The 19,893-nt window shown below is 35.4% G+C and overlaps 1 protein-coding gene across 1 annotated transcript in view; it reads right to left on the bottom strand.

Moving 5' to 3' along the window:
• Positions 1–2,826: 2,826 nt before the first annotated feature.
• The window catches only part of epb41l4a (erythrocyte membrane protein band 4.1 like 4A), a 90,404-nt gene continuing 73,337 nt past the window's right edge, over positions 2,827–19,893 (bottom strand). The window contains exons 15-23 of the mRNA XM_073829609.1: positions 18,677–18,790; positions 16,217–16,267; positions 14,132–14,209; positions 13,831–13,950; positions 11,867–11,914; positions 11,708–11,776; positions 7,492–7,602; positions 7,324–7,402; positions 2,827–3,421 (exon numbers count right to left, since the gene is read on the bottom strand). Coding sequence (XP_073685710.1) covers positions 3,311–3,421; positions 7,324–7,402; positions 7,492–7,602; positions 11,708–11,776; positions 11,867–11,914; positions 13,831–13,950; positions 14,132–14,209; positions 16,217–16,267; positions 18,677–18,790 — 781 coding nt within the window. The 3' untranslated portion in view covers positions 2,827–3,310. The remainder of the gene's footprint in view (positions 3,422–7,323; positions 7,403–7,491; positions 7,603–11,707; positions 11,777–11,866; positions 11,915–13,830; positions 13,951–14,131; positions 14,210–16,216; positions 16,268–18,676; positions 18,791–19,893) is intronic.

The raw sequence follows: 19,893 nt of genomic DNA, 5'->3' as shown, positions 1-19,893 counted from the left end.
CGAAATGTCATGGGCGCAACCCAGTCTTCCCAAAACAAACACGCAGCCATCTTTAAAATTCTGTCTTTGAACTTCCGTTTTTGCGGTAGCGCGATATCATCAGTTGAAGAATAATTAGCTGGTGAAGCAGGTTTATTTATTGTAGAGTTAACGAACGTTATGCGGATGTCATAACAAACGTGAGTAGAGCGGGAAGATTTTTTTTAAAAAGCGGTTCATTCATAAATTTGTACGAATTTACCGTCACGCTGTGGAAATATAATAATAATAATAATTTAATCATAATATATATATATATATATATATATATATAACATACATAACGCATTGAAAATATTTTGCTTTCCATATGTTCCGATTTAAGTAAATACATTCACATGAGGGTTATTATATTTAGCTACAAATAAAAATTAACTTGAAATAAATGTTAACTGAAATAAAAATGAAAAAAAAAAAATAAACATTTTAAGCAAATTCTAAAGGGAACATTTCTCATTTTAGCCTACTTTATCGAAAACTAAAATGGTATTTCGATACTAACAACACTGATTATGTGAAATTTTAATAAAAACGTATAAAATCATGTATAAACATAAATGTAGGCTACTGTAAGACTGGAAAGGATTAAAGGATTACTCCACTTCCAAAATAAAAATTTCCTGATAATTTACTCACCTTTTGTCATCCAAGATGTTCATGTCTTTCCTTCTTTAGTCGTAAAGAAATGGTGTTTTTTGAGGAAAACATTTCAGGATTTCTCTCCATATAGTGGACTTCTATGGTGCCCGCAAGTTTGAACTTCAAAATGCAGCTTTAAATGCAGCTTCAAGGGGCTCTAAAAGATCCCAGCCGTGGTATAAAGGTCTTATCTAACAAAACAATCGAGAAAAACGTATTGTCTAGCTCTGCATGCAGTCTGTATTGCAGTTCAAGACAGTTAGAGTATGTAGAAAAATCTCACTTTCTCCTCCAACTTCAAAATTGTCCTACATTGCTGAAAAATTACCGACCCAGTATTTACAAAGTGAACATGCAAGGGTCAAACTCCCTTTACAAAAAAATAAAAAGAAGGTAAAATAGTGATGTAGGACGATTTGGAAGTTGGAGGAGAAAATGAGATGGAAGTTTTTTGACCTACCCTAACTGTGTAAAACCATAAAAAAGTTACTTGAAATACATTTTAACTGAAAACAACAACAACAAAAAAACTTATTTTATTTAAGATATTTTCCAAGGGAGCCTTTCTCATTTTAATTTAGTTTAACTACACTAAACTAAAACAACACTGAATATGTGAAATTTGAATAAAAACTTGGATGTCTAACACATTCACATATAAATATAAAAATGTAGACTGCTGTGAGACTGGAAATGTATTTTCTTGCCGCTGAAATAAATGGATTTTTTTTTTTTTTGTAGTAAGGTTGAAACTAAATAAATTTTAAATTCCTAAAATATAATATTTTATTCACATATTTAGAATACTTTTTTGTTGTTGCCAGACTTCATTTATTTATTTGGTCCGGTCACGCAAATATGTCAGGCCAACCAACAGACAGATCTGGGTTGCCATGTCTGCGTAACAAAACCAGCCCAATTGTTATTGAAAATTTTCCCAATCTCGTTTTTTTCCGGCACTTTTCCCGCGGTTCGCTCCGTAGAAAACGCTTTCCATTGGGGGAGAGATCACTTTAACCCGTGGACTGAAAAACAACCTAAGTCAGCAGTGTAAAAGTATCTCAATTCTTCAGAGGACTTGGCATCCCTGCTTCACTTCAGTGCGAGCTGGCCGCGAAATTTCGCTAAATGTCACTGATGTGACGGCACATATTAAACTTCTAGTGAATATTTTAGACATTTGAAAATAAGCAAGCACCCAGAACACTCCAGCAATTAACCCCCAGACAGCGTCCTAACAACCACAAATAATGCCTTAGCATTGAGGTGGCTTGTTTTGCCCAGGCAAATCGCTCACATTTTCTTTAAACCTATTTAGAATCTACTGTCAAGAGCTCTATTATGGCGTAATCCATCATTTCATGTCTTACTATGTTGGAACATGCCTTAGTTTTGTACACAACGCTCATTTTGGTCTAGTGTAAATTGAATTGACACTTTCTAATGAAAGAAGTGAAAGGAATGAATTTGTTTTTGATTTTGTCCACATATACATAAAAAGCATGTATCGACGCCCATATCTACACCAGTTAACACAACTCAGCCAGTTTCCAAATATACATTGTTTTTAAAAAGGTAAAACATCCCAGGTTTATTTTTAATAACATTTCTAACGCGATCGAGCAACTCGTCTCAAACAACCCAAGTTAGACATGTTAAGTTAAGCAAAACAAAACACATTTATGTGTGACATACTTGTGAAATGTAAATAATATAATGACGTGATCAATAAATATGTTTCGCTGACCTACCGCCTCATACCGATTCAAACAGAAAGCGCGGGAGCATCCTGAGCGATCTCTAACGTATATTTATCGCCCTGACTAACGTTTTTGTTTTTGAAAAATATTCCGTATGTCATAAGATGTGTTGTAAACGACTAAATCTTTTAGGAAAAGAACAAGACTTAAACTTAATTTCATTAATAAAATATAGATTTTTGGCCTTATTGTTTTTATTATGCTTGAAGCTCTGTAACTTGGTAGGATGTAAATTTTTTTTTACAAACAATAAGCTGCAGATACACTTTCTTTAGAATACAAATAGCCAAGCTATTTGCCTCCCTCTATTGGCTGCAGTGTGTAATTTCATAGGGTAATGATATAAACCAGACCACAAAGTCACCAGAGAGGTACAACAGCCCCAGTATGAATGTATTGTAATGTATTTATTGACAAGAAGTTGATAAAACTCAAGAATTTGAGCTTCCAGTTTAACTACAGTGATTTTAAACAGTCTACATTGTGCAAAAACAAAAACAGAAATACAGCAGCAACATTTCCTACAGCAGAGCTGACTCTAAAATCGAAGGACACGAACAATAATAATAACAATAATACAAAGCACTGTTTACCATCATTCCCAACGTGCTGCTCGAGCTCACAAACGTTTAATACTGTACGAAAATGTGTCCAAAAGAGTCCGGCGGTCCATCATCCTTCATTTGATTGTCAGTAGAAAATGAATCTAATTTCTAAGCCTTGAACTATGATGAAAGGAGCTTGATTTTCTTTTGAGGATGTCCATGTATCTGGATCACTTAAGTGTTTCCAAATAGGCTCCACCAGAGCTTGACTTCTCATTTCACTGGCAACCCTGCCGTTCGTCCTTGACACGTCGACTGTGAAATCGGTCACGTCTCTGTTTTCACTCGAGCTGTGTGTACGGTCTTCACCACCTTGGCGGTGCTTTTCACGTCCTGTTCGGAGCTCTCTGAGAGAGTGTCTTTGGAGTCTTTCTTCTTCTAAAAGGAACAAAAATAGGCACACACATTACATCGAGCAACATCAGACGTTTATGAAATAACAAAGATGTAGAGGAGTTTGTTTCTTTATCAGATTTGGAGAAATGTAGCATTCCATTAGTTGGATGTGGTTGCTCACCAATGGATGTGAATGGGTGCAGGGGCGTGTTTACATTATGGGGGACCCTAAGCAAACCTCTGGGAGGTTGCATGCTTTGTGAGGTGGGTAAATACTGCTACTGTCCCTGGAGAAAACCATAGTCAGATGAACTGCTTCCAATGCAGTCAAAACTCTCAACAAGCAAGTCCTGAATTGAATATGATTCGCGAACACGCATTGAATTCTCGAATTGACTCAAATGATTCGCGAACACACAGAAGTCCCAAATTGACTCAAATGATTCGCGAACACGCACCAAAGTCCCAAATTGATTCAAATGATTCGCGAACACGCGCCAAAGTCCCAATTTGAATCAAATGATTCGCGAACACGCACTGAAGTCCTGAATTGAATCAAATGATTCGTGAACACGCGCCAAAGTCCCGATCTGAATCAAATGAACACGTGCCGAAATCCCGAATTGAATCAAATGATTTGCGAACACGCACTGAAGTTCCGATCTGAATCAAATGAACACGTGCTGAAGTCCCGAATTGAATCAAATGATTCGCGAACACGCATTGAAGTCCTGAATTGAATCAAATGATTCGTGAACACGCGCCAAAGTTCCGATCTGCATCAAATGAACATGTGCCGAAGTCCCGAATTGAGTCAAATGATTCGCGAACACGCACTGAAGTACTGAATTGAATCAAATGATTCGTGAACACGCGCCAAAGTCCCGATCTGAATCAAATGCACATGTGCCGAAGTCCCGAATTGAATCAAATGATTCGCGAACACGCGCCAAAGTCCCAATTTGAATCAAATGATTTGCGAACACGCACCAAAGTCCCGTTCTGAATCAAATGAACACGTGCTGAAGTACCGAATTGAATCAAATGATTCGCGAACACGCATTGAAGTCCTGAATTGAATCAAATGATTCGTGAACACGCGCCAAAGTTCCGATCTGCATCAAATGAACATGTGCCGAAGTCCCGAATTGAGTCAAATGATTCGCGAACATGCATTGAAGTCCTGAATTGACTCAAATTATTCACAAACAAGCACTGAAGTCTCAAATTGAATCAAATGATTCGTGAACATGCACCAAAGTCCCGAATTGAATCAAATGATTTGCAATCACGTGCCGAAGTCCTGAATTGAATCAAATGATTCGCGAACACGCATTGAAGTCCTGAATTGAATCAAATGATTTGTGAACACGCGCCAAAGTCCCAATTTGAATCAAATGATTTGCAAACACACACCGAAGTCCCAAATTGATTCAAATGATTCATGAACACACGCCATAGTCCCGAATTGAATCAAATGATTCGTGAACATGCACCAAAGTCACAAATTGAATCAAATGATTCGCAAAGCCACACCGAAGTCCCGATTTGAATTAAATGATTTGCGAACACGCGCTGGACTCCCAAATTGAATCAAATGATTCATGAACATGCACCAAAGTCCCGAATTGAATCAAATGATTTGCGAACACCCACCAAAGTCCCGAATTGAATGAAATGATTTGCGAACACGCACCAAAGTCCTGAATTGAATCAAATGATTCGCGAACACGCACCAAAGTCCCAAATTGAATCAAATGATTTGCGAACACGCACCAAAGTCCTGAATTGAATCAAATGATTCGCGAACACGCACCAAAGTCCCAAATTGAATCAAATGATTTGCGAACACGCACCAAAGTCCTGAATTGAATCAAATGATTCGCGAACACACTGAAGTCCCAAATTGACTCAAATGATTCGCGAACACGCACCAAAGTCCCAAATTGATTCATATGATTCATGAACACACGCCAAAGTCCCGAATTGAATCAAATGATTCGCGAACACGCACCAAAGTCCCGATCTGAATCAAATGAACACGCGCCAAAGTCCCGATCTGAATCAAATGAACACGTGCCGAAGTCCCGAATTGAATCAAATGATTCGCGAACACGCGCCAAAGTCCCAATTTGAATCAAATGATTTGCGAACACGCACCAAAGTCCCGATCTGAATCAAATGAACACGTGCCGAAGTCCCGAATTGAATCAAATGATTCGCGAACACGCGCCAAAGTCCCAATTTGAATCAAATGATTTGCGAACACGCACCAAAGTCCCGATCTGAATCAAATGAACACGTGCCGAAGTCCCGAATTGAATCAAATGATTCGCGAACACGCGCCAAAGTCCCAATTTGAATCAAATGATTCGCGAACACGCACTGAAGTCCTGAATTGAATCAAATGATTCGTGAACACGCGCCAAAGTCCCGATCTGAATCAAATGAACACGTGCCGAAATCCCGAATTGAATCAAATGATTTGCGAACACGCACTGAAGTTCCGATCTGAATCAAATGAACACGTGCTGAAGTCCCGAATTGAATCAAATGATTCGCGAACACGCATTGAAGTCCTGAATTGAATCAAATGATTCGTGAACACGCACCAAAGAAAGTTCCGATCTGCATCAAATGAACATGTGCCGAAGTCCCGAATTGAGTCAAATGATTCGCGAACATGCATTGAAGTCCTGAATTGACTCAAATTATTCACAAACAAGCACTGAAGTCTCAAATTGAATCAAATGATTCGTGAACATGCACCAAAGTCCCGAATTGAATCAAATGATTTGCAATCACGTGCTGAAGTCCTGAATTGAATCAAATGATTCGCGAACACGCATTGAAGTCCTGAATTGAATCAAATGATTTGTGAACACGCGCCAAAGTCCCAATTTGAATCAAATGATTTGCAAACACACACCGAAGTCCCAAATTGATTCAAATGATTCATGAACACACGCCATAGTCCCGAATTGAATCAAATGATTCGTGAACATGCACCAAAGTCACAAATTGAATCAAATGATTCGCAAAGCCACACCGAAGTCCCGATTTGAATTAAATGATTTGCGAACACGCGCTGGACTCCCAAATTGAATCAAATGATTCATGAACATGCACCAAAGTCCCGAATTGAATCAAATGATTTGCGAACACCCACCAAAGTCCCGAATTGAATCAAATGATTTGCGAACACGCACCAAAGTCCTGAATTGAATCAAATGATTCGCGAACACGCACCAAAGTCCCAAATTGAATCAAATGATTTGCGAACACGCACCAAAGTCCTGAATTGAATCAAATGATTCGCGAACACGCACCAAAGTCCCAAATTGAATCAAATGATTTGCGAACACGCACTAAAGTCCCGATCTGAATCAAATGATTCGCGAACACGCACCAAAGTCCCAAATTGAATCAGATGATTTGCAAACACGTGCCGAAGTCCATAATAAATCTTTCTCCAGTAAAAAAAGTGGTCTGGTCTGAATCAGGAGACAAATCTTCACAGCTCAAGCACTGTTTACAAGCCAAAACAGCTGTGAAATGTGATAGGACAACAGGACAAAATATTATTATTAATTATAGACTCATATTTCAGCTGAAAGCTACATTTTGAAGTAAAAACGTCTTGATGGATTCGTTTCTTGCACACACTTAGCTTTTGGCTTTACTAGACATCAACTGATGGACTGGAGTGGTGTGGTTTACTTATGGATTACTGTGATGTTTTTATCAGATGTTTGGATTCTGATGGTACCTATTCACACAAGTGACGTAATGCTACATTTCTCCATATCTGATAAAGAAACAAACTCATCCTAATTTTGGATGGCCTGTGAGCGAGTGAACGTTCAGCAAATGTTAATTTTTGTGTGAATTATTCCTTTAAATAATTCTAAGATAGCAAGTAATGAAAAAGTCGTGTGTCTGACCTGTACTGGGGTTGTGCTGGAACCGGGCACGTCTGCGGTGCGGGTAACCGGGAGAGGAGGCACCAGATCGGTCCGAGAGCTACAGATGTGATTGGAAAGACTAAATCAATCTGATCTGAGATCAGCAAGACTGATATGACCACTCTTGACTGCTCAGGATGGACTTACTTGACCTCGGAGAGCACAGACCTCTCGCCGTCCGAACAGTGGGAGCGTCGATACTGCCGGAAGCTCCTGGGAGAATGTGAATGGCGGATCTTGATCGGGTCACCTTGTGTTCTGAAACCAGATACATGCAGTTGGTTGCACATGCAAAGCTTCTTTTCTGTGTTACTGAGAACTCAGCGTTCAGCACACTAACATCTAAAAACATCAGATTTACATACAGCTCATCAGGGACAGTTTTAAAGAGCAGGCCATATGGGTTTTCGAAAATAATCTTTTTAGCAAGTTTGTAACAGCCATCCTTAAATGTAAAAGCTGTTAATCAAAAAAAAGTGCATGATACATAAAAAATATTTTCTCTCAAAAGAAGAAGTCACCTTGTCGTCATATTTTCGAATCCTTTGCCTCTTACTTGAAACAAGCAAAATAATCTGCCAATGGGGTAAGCAAAAGTTTTCAGCTTAAAATAATAATTTTTACTTGTTTTGAAAATCCTCTTTGATTTAAGAATTTTTAGATATTTTGGCTGGAAACAAGACAAAATCTAAGTAAGAAAAGCAGTTTTTGCAGTGAAACTGTTTTGTTTCATCAGTTAGTCGTGTTAGCACTCAGCTAACGTAGCCACAATTATAATTTTGTTAAGTGTTTACAGTTTAGCAACTAAACTTCAGCTTGGACAAAACTCAAAACTAGCCCTATCCACGTTTCGAGGAGCTTTTTTAGGGTGTAAAATACCCACTTTTTGTCGTGGCTCCCCTGGTAAATTCGCATTCCAGGAGCTAAATATGATGTTAACCCGCAGACATCAAAAACAACGCAGACTTGGCAACACAGATGGTAGCACAATCACAACAGGCTTGGCCAGCTGACCAATCAGAGCAGAGTAGGCTTATGGATGGGAGGGGTTTACAGACATCATGTTTAAAGCTAATTCGATATGATTATTTCGAAATTACTGACAAATGACTATGAATAAATGTATATTCTGAGAAAATCAAAATGTTTTCTGAGCTTAGATGCATTTAAATCCAACAGAGGCCTGTTGTAGGGGTCTCCAACACTCTTTAAAGATTTGCTGAGCTGAATAATGCACATTTTCTATGGATTCTAATTGTCAACGTACTGAACTGGGAGTTTTAAAGGGGTCATTTGATGTGGTTTCTTGTTTTCCTTTGTCTTTGTAGTTTTACAAGCTGTTTGTGCATAGATAAGATCTGTAAAGTTGCAAAGCTTAAAGTCTCAGAACCAAAGAGAAATTTATTATAAAAGTTAAGACTCAGCCACATCTTCCTAAAACGGCTCGTTCAAACACGCCTCCACTTGTCGACGTCACAAGGTGAGTAGATTAGCATAAAACCGCCCATATGTATATGGAAAGAAAGAAGGCGTAACTTTTACCGGCTGTAGTAGTGTTGCAGTCACCATGTTGTGGAGACGCAGTGCGTTTCATTGCGAAAGCGAAAGTACTTTGTTTTCATTCCAAATGAGGACACAACTAGAAATCAGTGGTTAAGTTATATTTACAACACTGTTCCGGAACAGTACAAATGCAAATATTTGAGTGGACGATGCGCATTTCACAGAGGACTGTTTCCTGAACCTGGGAGAGCAGCTTACAATGCCAGCTGTACAGTCGTGGCCAAAAGTTGTGAGAATTACATAAATATTGGAAATTGGAAAAGTTGCTGCTTAAGTTTTAATAATAGCAATTTGCATATCCTCCAGAATGTTATGAAGATTGATCAGATGAATTGCATAGTCCTTCTTTGCCATGAAAATTAACCTAATCCCGAAAAAAAACTTTCCACTGCATTGTTAAGAAGGCTTCAGGGCGTCCAAGAAAGTCCAACAAGCGCCAGGATCGTCTCCTAAAGAGGATTGAGCTGCGGGATCGGAGTGCCACCAGTGCAGAGCTTGCTCAGGAATGGCAGCAGGCAGGTGTGAGCGCATCTGAACACACAGTGAGGCCAAGACTTTTGGAAGATGGCCTGGTGTCAAGAAGGGCAGCAAAGAAGCCACTTCTCTCCAAAAAAAAACATCAGGGACAGATTGATCTTCTGCAAAAAGTCTGGCGAATGGACTGCTGAGGACTGGGGCAAAGTCATATTCTCCGACGAAGCCTCTTTCCGATTGTTTGGGGCATCTGGAAAAAGGCTTGTCCGGAGAAGAAAAGGTGAGCGCTACCATCAGTCCTGTGTCATGCCAACAGTAAAGCATCCTGAGACCATTCATGTGTGGGGTTGCTTCTCATCCAAGGGAGTGGGCTCACTCACAATTTTGCCCAAAAACACAGCCATGAATAAAGAATGGTACCAAAACACCCTCCAACAGCAACTTCTTCCAACAATCCAACAACAGTTTGGTGAAGAACAATGCTTTTTCCAGCACCATAAGGCAAAAGTGATAACTAAGTGGCTCGGGGACCAAAACGTTGATATTTATGGACCATGGCCTGAAAACACCCCAAATCTTAAAACTTGTGGTCAATCCTCAAGAGACGGGTGGACAAACAAAAACCCACTAATTCTGACAAACTCCAAGAAGTGATTATGAAAGAATGGGTTGCTATCAGTCAGGATTTGGCCCAGAAGTTGATTGAGAGCATGCCCAGTCGAATTGCAGAGGTCCTGAAAAAGAAGGGCCAACACTGCAAATACTGACTCTTTGCATAAATGTCATGCAATTGTCGATAAAAGCCTTTGAAACGTATGAAGTGCTAGTAATTATATATCAGTACATCACAGAAACAACTGAAACAAAGATCTAAAAGTACGCAAAGGGTTAAGGCTATAAAGTGGGGCAATCCCAATGTTACAAGGACAGTCTGCGCTTCTGACTGATGGCCTGTAAGTACGTTTTTTATATTTAAAGTACTGATTTTCAAATGCGAGTTTTGAGCAGTGTAGAGTAGTGCTTGTTGTTTCTCGTTCTACGATTGCAAATGGAGATACGGTGCTATGTTTACCCGGTGCGACGCAACACAATGCGTAAAAAGACAGTATGAGTCAATATAATTACTTGTTATGTCCCCACTGTGTGCAACAAATGCTTTGTTTATAATGGGTTTTATTTGTTTCTGTCTCGTCGCGCCGAAAAACGGCATGGTAAGGAGCGTAACATTTCAGTCACATGCTTAAGGTATTCGGCCAATCACAACGCACCGGATAGCTGGCCAATCAGAGAACACCTCGGTTTCCATCAACAACTTGTTTTGTAAAAATCAAAGCGCTTCAGAAAGGCAGGGCAGAGAGGAGCAACAATAATGTACAGTATGTGGAAAATAATGTTTTTTAAACCTCAAACTGCATAAACACATAACATTACAACAAATACACAGAATAATGCTCTTTTTAGCAACATCATATGACCCCATTAACACGTTGACTGAGACAGGCTTAAATTAAAGGATTACCCCTTTACTTACCCCTATTTCATCAAAGATATTCAGGTCTTTCTTTCTTTAGTTGCAAGGAAATTAAGTTTTTTGAAGAAAACATTCCAGGATTTTTCTCTATATAGTGAACTTCAATGGTGCTTAATGGATTGAAGGTTAAAAATGCGGTTTCAATGCAGCTTCAAAGGGCTCTAAAAAATCGCCCTACCTCACTACAGAGTGCACAAATCGCATAGCAAGACAAAATGAGCATTTGAGGTTAAAAAGTATATACAGTGCCTTGCAAAAGTATTCATACCCCTTCATTTTTTTTCACATTTTGTTTTGTTGCAGCATTATGTTAAACTGCTTTAAACAAAAAAAAAATCCACATCAATCTACATCTCATACTCAAATTTCAAATTTATTAGAAATAAAAAAACTGAAAATATCCCGTTGCATAAGTATTCATACCCTTTTCTGGGACACTTTAAACTGTGGCACATTCATTTGAATGAGTCTGATTTAGAAAAGCACACACCTCCCAGAAAAGGTCTAACAGCTGAAAATGCATATCAGAGCAAAAACCAAGTCCTGAGGTCAAGATAACTGCCTTTAAACCTGTCATAGAGGGCTCCAATACAATATTAGGACACTTTAATAATAGTAACTTAACTACTTTGCAGTTGAAGAAAGAAAGACAAGAACTTCTTGGATGACATGGCATTGAGTAAATTATCATATGCTTTTTTAAGCATATAAATTTGGGTTTTTAATTTTAATGGGATATCAGTGTTTAATCTATTTCTTGAATTGTTTGACTGTTGACTGTTTGATTTGACTCACTTCACTTTCTCGTAAGGAATCTCCTTTAGCTGCTCCTCCGTGAGACCTGAAGGATCGACCAGCTCTTTCCTGCACACAAACACATCATGATCATCACTGTTTGTCTCCTGCCTTTTAGAGATGGAGTCTGATCATTGACGAGAGTGTCGTTAAACTCACTGGATGTGCTTCCAGAGCTGCTCTTTAGCATGGACATCAGGACTTCGTCTATGATTAATAAGGAAAAAAAAAAAGAGTTCAATGACAGATTTTATTTATGACATATGAAATCATAGTCAGAATCATGTTTTTTAATTCAACATATTTGATATATCAAGCTTTTATAGCTCATATGTGACCCTGGACCACAGGTATATTTGTAGCAATAGCCAAAAATTCATTGTATGGGTCAAAATGATACATTTTTATTTTATGGCAAAAATCATTAGGATATTAAGATATTTTGTAAACTTCCTACCGTAAAAATTTATCAAAAATTTTTGATTAGTAATATGCATTGCCAAGAACTTCATATGGACAACTTTAAAGGCAATTTTCTCAATATTTTCATTTTTTTGCTCCCTCAGGTTCCAGAGTTCAAATATTCGGCCAAATATTGTCCTAACACACCATACATTAATGGAAAGCTTATTTATTCAGCTTTTAGATTATATGCAAACTTCAAAAAATTTGAACAAAAAAAAAGACTCTTATGACCCTTATGTTTTGTGGTCTAGGGTCACATATAGTCTGATATAGTTGAGAATGAGGAGAAAAAACAGCTTAATTTTATTCAGAGGCCCAAACTGAGCAAAAATATGCAGTTTGGTGAAGATGTGAATATTTATATGGATAAAAAGAGATGAAATTCTGATGTTTGTAATGTAAATCCATTAGATATTTATAAAAGTCCAGCAGATACTGATGTAAAATGATCTGTATCTCCAAATAATATGTCGTAGTAAGATGAGAATGGAAAGATCCAAACAGATTTTATTTATGATTTAACCCTACTGTATCATATTTGTAGGTCCTCTAAATGATCAACATGATTGAACATGTAACACAATCTACTAAATGCCTTCAAACAGTCATCTAATTGATAGTTTAGAGTTTTTTATCTAGTAAAAGCTCTTTTAGAGTAATTGTACAAACGTCCTCTTTCAGCTCATGCTTCTTTACGATAACTGTAGTAATATATAATAACTGAAGCAGATTGGCTTTACTTGATTCTGCATGAATCTTTTTAGTCGGGATCTTTTGAGGAACGTTAGTTTCCAGAAGCTTTACTTTCATTCTTCCTCAGTGGAGAAATGATCTTCACAAGCCTCTAAAACATCTCACATCTTTTGAGGAACGTTGATTTGTTCATCTCTCAATCATCATTGGATTGCATCGCATTATGTTTGGATCTTTTCAGTCTCATCTTACCACAATGTATAATTCACAGACACAGATTGACGGCTGATATTTAGATCATTTCATGTCAGTATCTGTTGTACTTTTTTAAGATCTAATGGGTTCACGTTACAAACATTAGAATTTCATCTCTTTTTGTCCATATAAATATTCACATCTTCACCAAACTGCATATTTTTGCTCAGTTTGGGCCTCTGAATAAAATTAAGCTATTTTTTTCTCCATATTTTCACTATATCAAAATGTGACCCTGGATCACAAATCTAGTCATAAGGGAAAATTATATAATCTAAAAGCTGAATAAATAAGCTTTCCACTGATGTATGGTGTGTAAGGACAACATTTTAAATCTGGAACCTGAGGGTGCAAAAAAAAAAACAAATCTAAATATTAAGAAAATCGCCTTTAAAGTTGTCCAAATGAAGTTCTTAGCAATGCATATTACTAATCAAAAATTAAGTTTTGATTAAATTTTACGGTATGAAATTTACAAAATATCTTCATGGAACATGATCTTAATATCCTAATGATTTTGGCATAAAGAAAAATCAATAATTTTTACCCATACAATGTATTTTTGGCTATTGCTACAAATATACCTGTGGTCCAGGGTCACATATGAGCTATAAAAGCTTGATGTATCAAATACGTTAAATTAAAAAACATGATTCTGACTATGATTTCTCATGTCAGGCTTTACAGGGTTAATAGTTTGAGATGCTTACGATCGCGAGCGGTGCCGTGAGCGCCGATGATTGGGATCATTGGGTGTTTTTTCTTTCTGTCTGCGCAGCACAACCTCCCACTGCGGAGCAGAATCAACCATCTCATTTTCCTGCCGGGACCTGCAGCACACAGACGTAATTTTACATGGTTGTAGTAGTGAATGTAATCATATGGTGACTCGAATTCTTGCTTTCTTTCAAAGATTTTTCCAATTTCCTACAATAATGGTTTTAATTTACAATGTCCATATATTTCAGGAGCTCTGCGCTCTTTTATTGTCCTGACAGCTCAATAACCCACCGGTTTCTTTTTTTACGATGTTCCCTGTTGGAATTCTCAGATTCGCTGCCACTGCTGGTGTTTCCACGGGAACGGGACCTAAAGGGGCCAATCACAGAGGTTAAAGGTGACAAGATACAATGAGAGGGAGGTTATCAAGAAAACAAAAAACAACAAAAAACAAAAAACAAAATGAACATTTGCTGAAGGTCATCTAAGATGTAAATGAGTTTGTTTCTTCATTAGATTTGGAGAAATGTAGCATTCCATCACTTGCTCACCAACAGATGTGAATGGGTGCCGTCAGAATGAGAACCACAATAATCCACAAGTAATCCACACCACTCCAGTCAACCAGATAACATTTGAGAAGACAAAGCCTGCGTTTTTCTAAGAAATAAATCCATCATTAAGACGTTTATAACTAAATTACGAGTCCATAATCGATAATAGCACTTCCTACAGTACGGCACCCATTCACATCCATTGGTGAGCAAGTGATGTAATGCTACATTTCTCCAAATCTGACGAAGAAACAAACTCATGCACTGGAGTGGTGTGGATCACTTGTGATGTTTTTATCAGCTGTTTGGTCTCTCATTATGACGGCACCCATTCGCATCTATTAATGAGCAAGTGCTGCAAATGCTACATTTTGCCAAGTCCGATGAAGAAATAAACTCATGGATAGGAGTGGTGTGGATTATTTGTGGATTATTGTAATGATTTATCAGCGGATTGGACTCTCATTCTGACGGCACCCATTCACATTTATTGGTGAGCAAGTGATGAAATGCTACATTCCTCCAAATCTGATGAAGAAACAAACTCATAGACTGGAGTGGTGTGGATTATTTGTGGATTATTGTAATGATTTATCAGCCGATTAGACTCCCATTCTGACGGCACCCATTCACATCCATTGGTGAGCAAGTGATGGAATGCTACATTTCTCCAAATCTGATGAAGAAACAAACTCATGGACTGGAGTGGATTACTTACGATGTTTTTATCAGCTGTTTGGTCTCTATTTATGATGGCACCCATTAGCATCTATTAATGAGCAAGTGCTGCAAATGCTACATTTTGCCAAATCTGATGAAGAAACAAACTCATGGACTGGAGTGGTGTGGATTATTTGTGGATTATTGTAATGATTTATCAGCCGATTAGACTCCCATTCTGACGGCACCCATTCACATCCATTGGTGAGCAAGTGATGGAATGCTACATTTCTCCAAATCTGATGAAGAAACAAACTCATGGACTGGAGTGGATTACTTACGATGTTTTTATCAGCTGTTTGGTCTCTAATTATGATGGCACCCATTCGCATCTATTAATGAGCAAATGCTGCAAATGCTACATTTTGCCAAATCTGATGAAGAAACAAACTCATGGACTGGAGTGGTGTGGATTATTTGTGGATTATTGTAATGATTTATCAGCCGATTAGACTCTCATTCTGACGGCACCCATTCATATCCATTGGTGAGCAAGTGATGGAATGCTACATTTCTCCAAATCTGACGAAGAAACAAACTCATGCACTGGAGTGGTGTGGATTATTGTGATGTTTTGATCAGCTGTATGGACTCTCATTCTGATGGCACCCATTCACATCCATTGGTGAGCAAGTGATGGAATGCTACATTTCTCCAAATCTGACGAAGAAACAAACTCATGCACTGGAGTGGTGTGGATTACTTGTGATGTTTTTATCAGCCTTTTGGACTTTCATTCTGACGGCACCCATTCACTTCCATTGGTGAGCAAGTGATGGAATGCTACATTTCTCCAAATCTGACAAAGAAACAAACTCATCTACATTTTGGATGACCTGAAGGTGAGTAAATCCTCAGCAAATGAGCTAGTTCTTTAACACACTCCATTCTGCATATTATGTCTCAAGAAAATGCCAAAAATCTGTCTGGTTCTATTTAAAACCCAGCCAGCGACGAACTCAAAGAAATTGTCTTGCCATGAAAAGCATAAATTAGAAAATCAAACAGCTGTTAGACACCAAACACCAATTGTTACCATTCTGTAACGTTATATTAGTTGCAAAGCTGTTGAAATCTAAAGGAACAACGATTAAAAGCAAACCTTCTCCTGTACTGTTTGCTGGCCTGTGGGTCGTCAGTAGTTTGACCTCTCCTGTCGAGACAAAACAAAATGAAGGGCGTTTAAAGAGAAACACAGACTGTTTTATCATCTCTGACAGACAGACAGACACAAACGCCTGCGCCGCTTTCAGGATTTATCAGTATTTATTTATTCTCAGCCATTCTTTCATCAGTTCCTCGCCTGCGGCAGGACTCACGTCTTATTGATGCCCAGAGGCAACAACTCATAACTAGAGGAACTTTCAACTCCTTTACCGCATGACAATAAAGCTTAAGCTAAAAAATAATCATTTTAGAAATACTTAACCATATTTGTGTGATGCCAAACACCTTTTATCACTAGATATTCAATGTGTTGTTGTTTTAAATTAAACCAAATTTTAAATTAAATGCAAGCAGTGTAATTTTTTTCATTATTTATGTACTACTATAGTTTTTATTAGCTTTTATTTTTACACTTTCAGCTTTCCAGTTAGCAATTTTAATGCTTCAACTTAAACTAAACATCAATTAGAAATGTTGCATTATTAAAACTCAAATTAGTGCTTTAAAACAATTAATCGCGATTAATCGCATCCAAAAATAAAGTTTCTGTTTACAGAATTTTAATCTATGTGTGTGTACTGTGTATATTTATTATGCATATATAAATACACATATAATATATGTATAACTAAGAAAAATGTTGTTTATATATTAAAAATATTTATATATAATATCAATTATATGAATATAAATTTATACATGTAAATACATATAAATGTAAAAATATATACTATGTGTGTGTGTATTTATATAATAACAGTATAAACACATATACTGTGTATATTTATGTTTCTGATTCTGATATTTTATGTTAATAAAAACATTTATTTTTGATGCGATTAATTGCGATTAATCGTTTGACAGTACTGATTAAAATGAAAACTGGAAATATAAAAAATAAAATAAAATAGATAAAAGATAATTGAAAAGATTAGTAAATACAACTAAATAAATAAATCAAGCTGAAGCTCTAAAATAAAAGCTATATAGAAATAAAAATATAAAATAACATAATATATAATTATATATATAATATTAAGAAACTAATAAAAATGACTAAAGCACAAAAAATGAAAATTTAAATGAAAACTAACTGTATTAAGTGTACGTTAAAATTATTATAATTTTTATAATTATAATTTACTAAAATAAATACAACTAAATGAAAAAAGCTGTAAAAAATCAAATTAATATAGTAATAAAAATGAAAAAGTGAAAAAGGAGGTAATAAAAATGACTAAAATACAAAATTACTCAAACTTAATTACTTGCTAAATTATTAAAACTTAATTACTTGCTAAAAAAACCTAATTACTAAAACTGAATTACTAAAAAAAAAAATATTATTATAAATTATAAATAAATACAACTAAATGAAAAAGGTAAGTGTTAAAATTAAATCCATATAGTAATTAAAATGAAAAAGTAAAAAGGGTAATAACTAAAGCACAAAATTTGTAAAACTTAATTAATAAAACAAAATGACTCAAACTTAATTATTTGCTAAATTACTATAACCTAATTACTACAACAAAATTACTAAATAACTAAAATAAATATTATTACAAATGATAAAAAATACAACTAAATGAAAAAGGTAAGTGTTAAAATTAAATCCATATAGTAATAAAAATGAATAAGTAAAAAAGGTAATAACTAAAGCACAAAATTCATAAAAATAACTAAAAAAATAATAAATTACTAAAAAAAACAGAACAGCATTTATTCAAGATAGAAATGTTATCTAACACTATAAGTCTTTATTATAAATTTAACACATCCCTGCTAAATAAAGTATTAATTTCTTTCAAAAAGAGAAAGAAAGAAAAAATGACTGACCTTAAACTTTGAACGAGGTGTTTATTGTGACAAAAGTTTTCTATTTTAAACAAATGCTGTTCTTTTTAACATTTTATTTATTAAAGAATCCTGAAAACTGTTTTCAATACTAAATTGATCATAAATCAGCATATTAGATTGATTTCTGAAGGATCATGTGAAAATCCAGCTTTGCATCACAGGAATAAATTATAATTTAAAGTAAATTAAAATAGAAAACCACTATTTTGAATTGCATTAATATTTCATATCATTACAGATTTTTTCTGTATGTTTAATCAAGTAAACACAGCCTTGATGAGCAGAAAAGCTTTAAAAAGCATTAAAAATCTTAAGTTTATAGTTTGAGTTAACAATAATCCTGGATGCTACTCTTTGTGTTTGGCTTCTTGCTACATGTGAGGAGTGACAAATAACATGTTTTCCAGTTTATTTCCACTAGAGGGAGCAAATGCATCTGGATTGGTGTTTAAGTGACTTTTCGTGCACTTTTTCAAATGCATTAACACTCAATGTCATAAATGAGTGGCATGCATGCGGACACAATGGTGCACACCTGCGGCGGGCCGAGTTAGACGTCTCGTTCTCGCTGCCTCCTGAGGGTGAACGTCTGTGAGCTTTAGGGAATTTGGGAGATTTGTTCCGCTCGCTGGCCGAGTTGTACAGGCCGCTGAGGAAAAACAAAGAAGGGGACAGCTTAGTGAAGACAAGAATGCACAAACAAAACAGTCGCAAAAACTACAATGGCATTAGTATGGAATACCATAATAAAATAGCATGAATATGAATCAGTTCTGTTATTGTTAACTAAAACCAAACTGAAATAATGTTAACATAAAATAGAAATAAAATAATCTTAAGTTGGAGTATTAAAATTAAAGCTGTATTGAAAAAAAGTAAAAAAATAAAAGTAAAAGTAATAAATAGTAATAAAAATGAAGCAATAAAAATTAAATAAAAAATTAATTACTTGCTAAATTACTGAAAAAAATTATAAATTACTTAAAAAAATTCAAAGACTGAAAAAAATATAATAAATTATATATATATATATATATATATATATATATATATATATATATATATATATATATATATATATATATATATATATATAAATACAACTAAATGAAAGTGTGTTAAAATGAAATCCATATAGTAATAAAAGTGAAAAAGTAAAAAAGTCATAAAAATGACTAAAGCACAAAATTACAAAAATGTATTTACTTGCTAAATTCTCAAACAAAATGAATGAATTACGAATATATATGACATCCATATAGTAATAAAAATTAAAAAGTCAAACTAATTTTGCTAAACTAAATCAAGCAAAATGACTAAATTACTTTAATTATAAATTATAAATAAATACAACTAAAAGAAAAAGGTAAGTGTTCAAATTAAATCCATATAGTAATAAAAATGAAAAAGTAAAAAAAGTAATAACTAAAGCAATATATTATTATAAATAAATCCAACTTAATGGAAAAAGGTGTTCAAATTAAATTCATATAGTGATAAAAATGAAGTAATGAAAATGAAAAAGTAATAAAAGCTAATAAAAATAACTAAAGCACAAAATTACTAAAAAATGCAAATATAGACTGAAAATATATTATTATAAATAAATACAACTAAATGAAAAAAGGTGAGTGTTAAAATTAAATTCATATAGTGATAAAAATGAAATAAATATGAAAAAGTAAAAAAAGTAATAAAAATGATTAAAGCACAAATTACTAAAAATTAATTACAAAAAAATGATAAATTACT

Source organism: Garra rufa, chromosome 23 (genome assembly GCF_049309525.1).
Source record: "Garra rufa chromosome 23, GarRuf1.0, whole genome shotgun sequence".
Classification (NCBI taxonomy): Eukaryota; Metazoa; Chordata; class Actinopteri; order Cypriniformes; family Cyprinidae; genus Garra; species Garra rufa.
The sequence above is the reverse complement of the archived record's forward strand: the minus strand, read 5'-3'. Positions and strand labels throughout refer to the sequence as shown.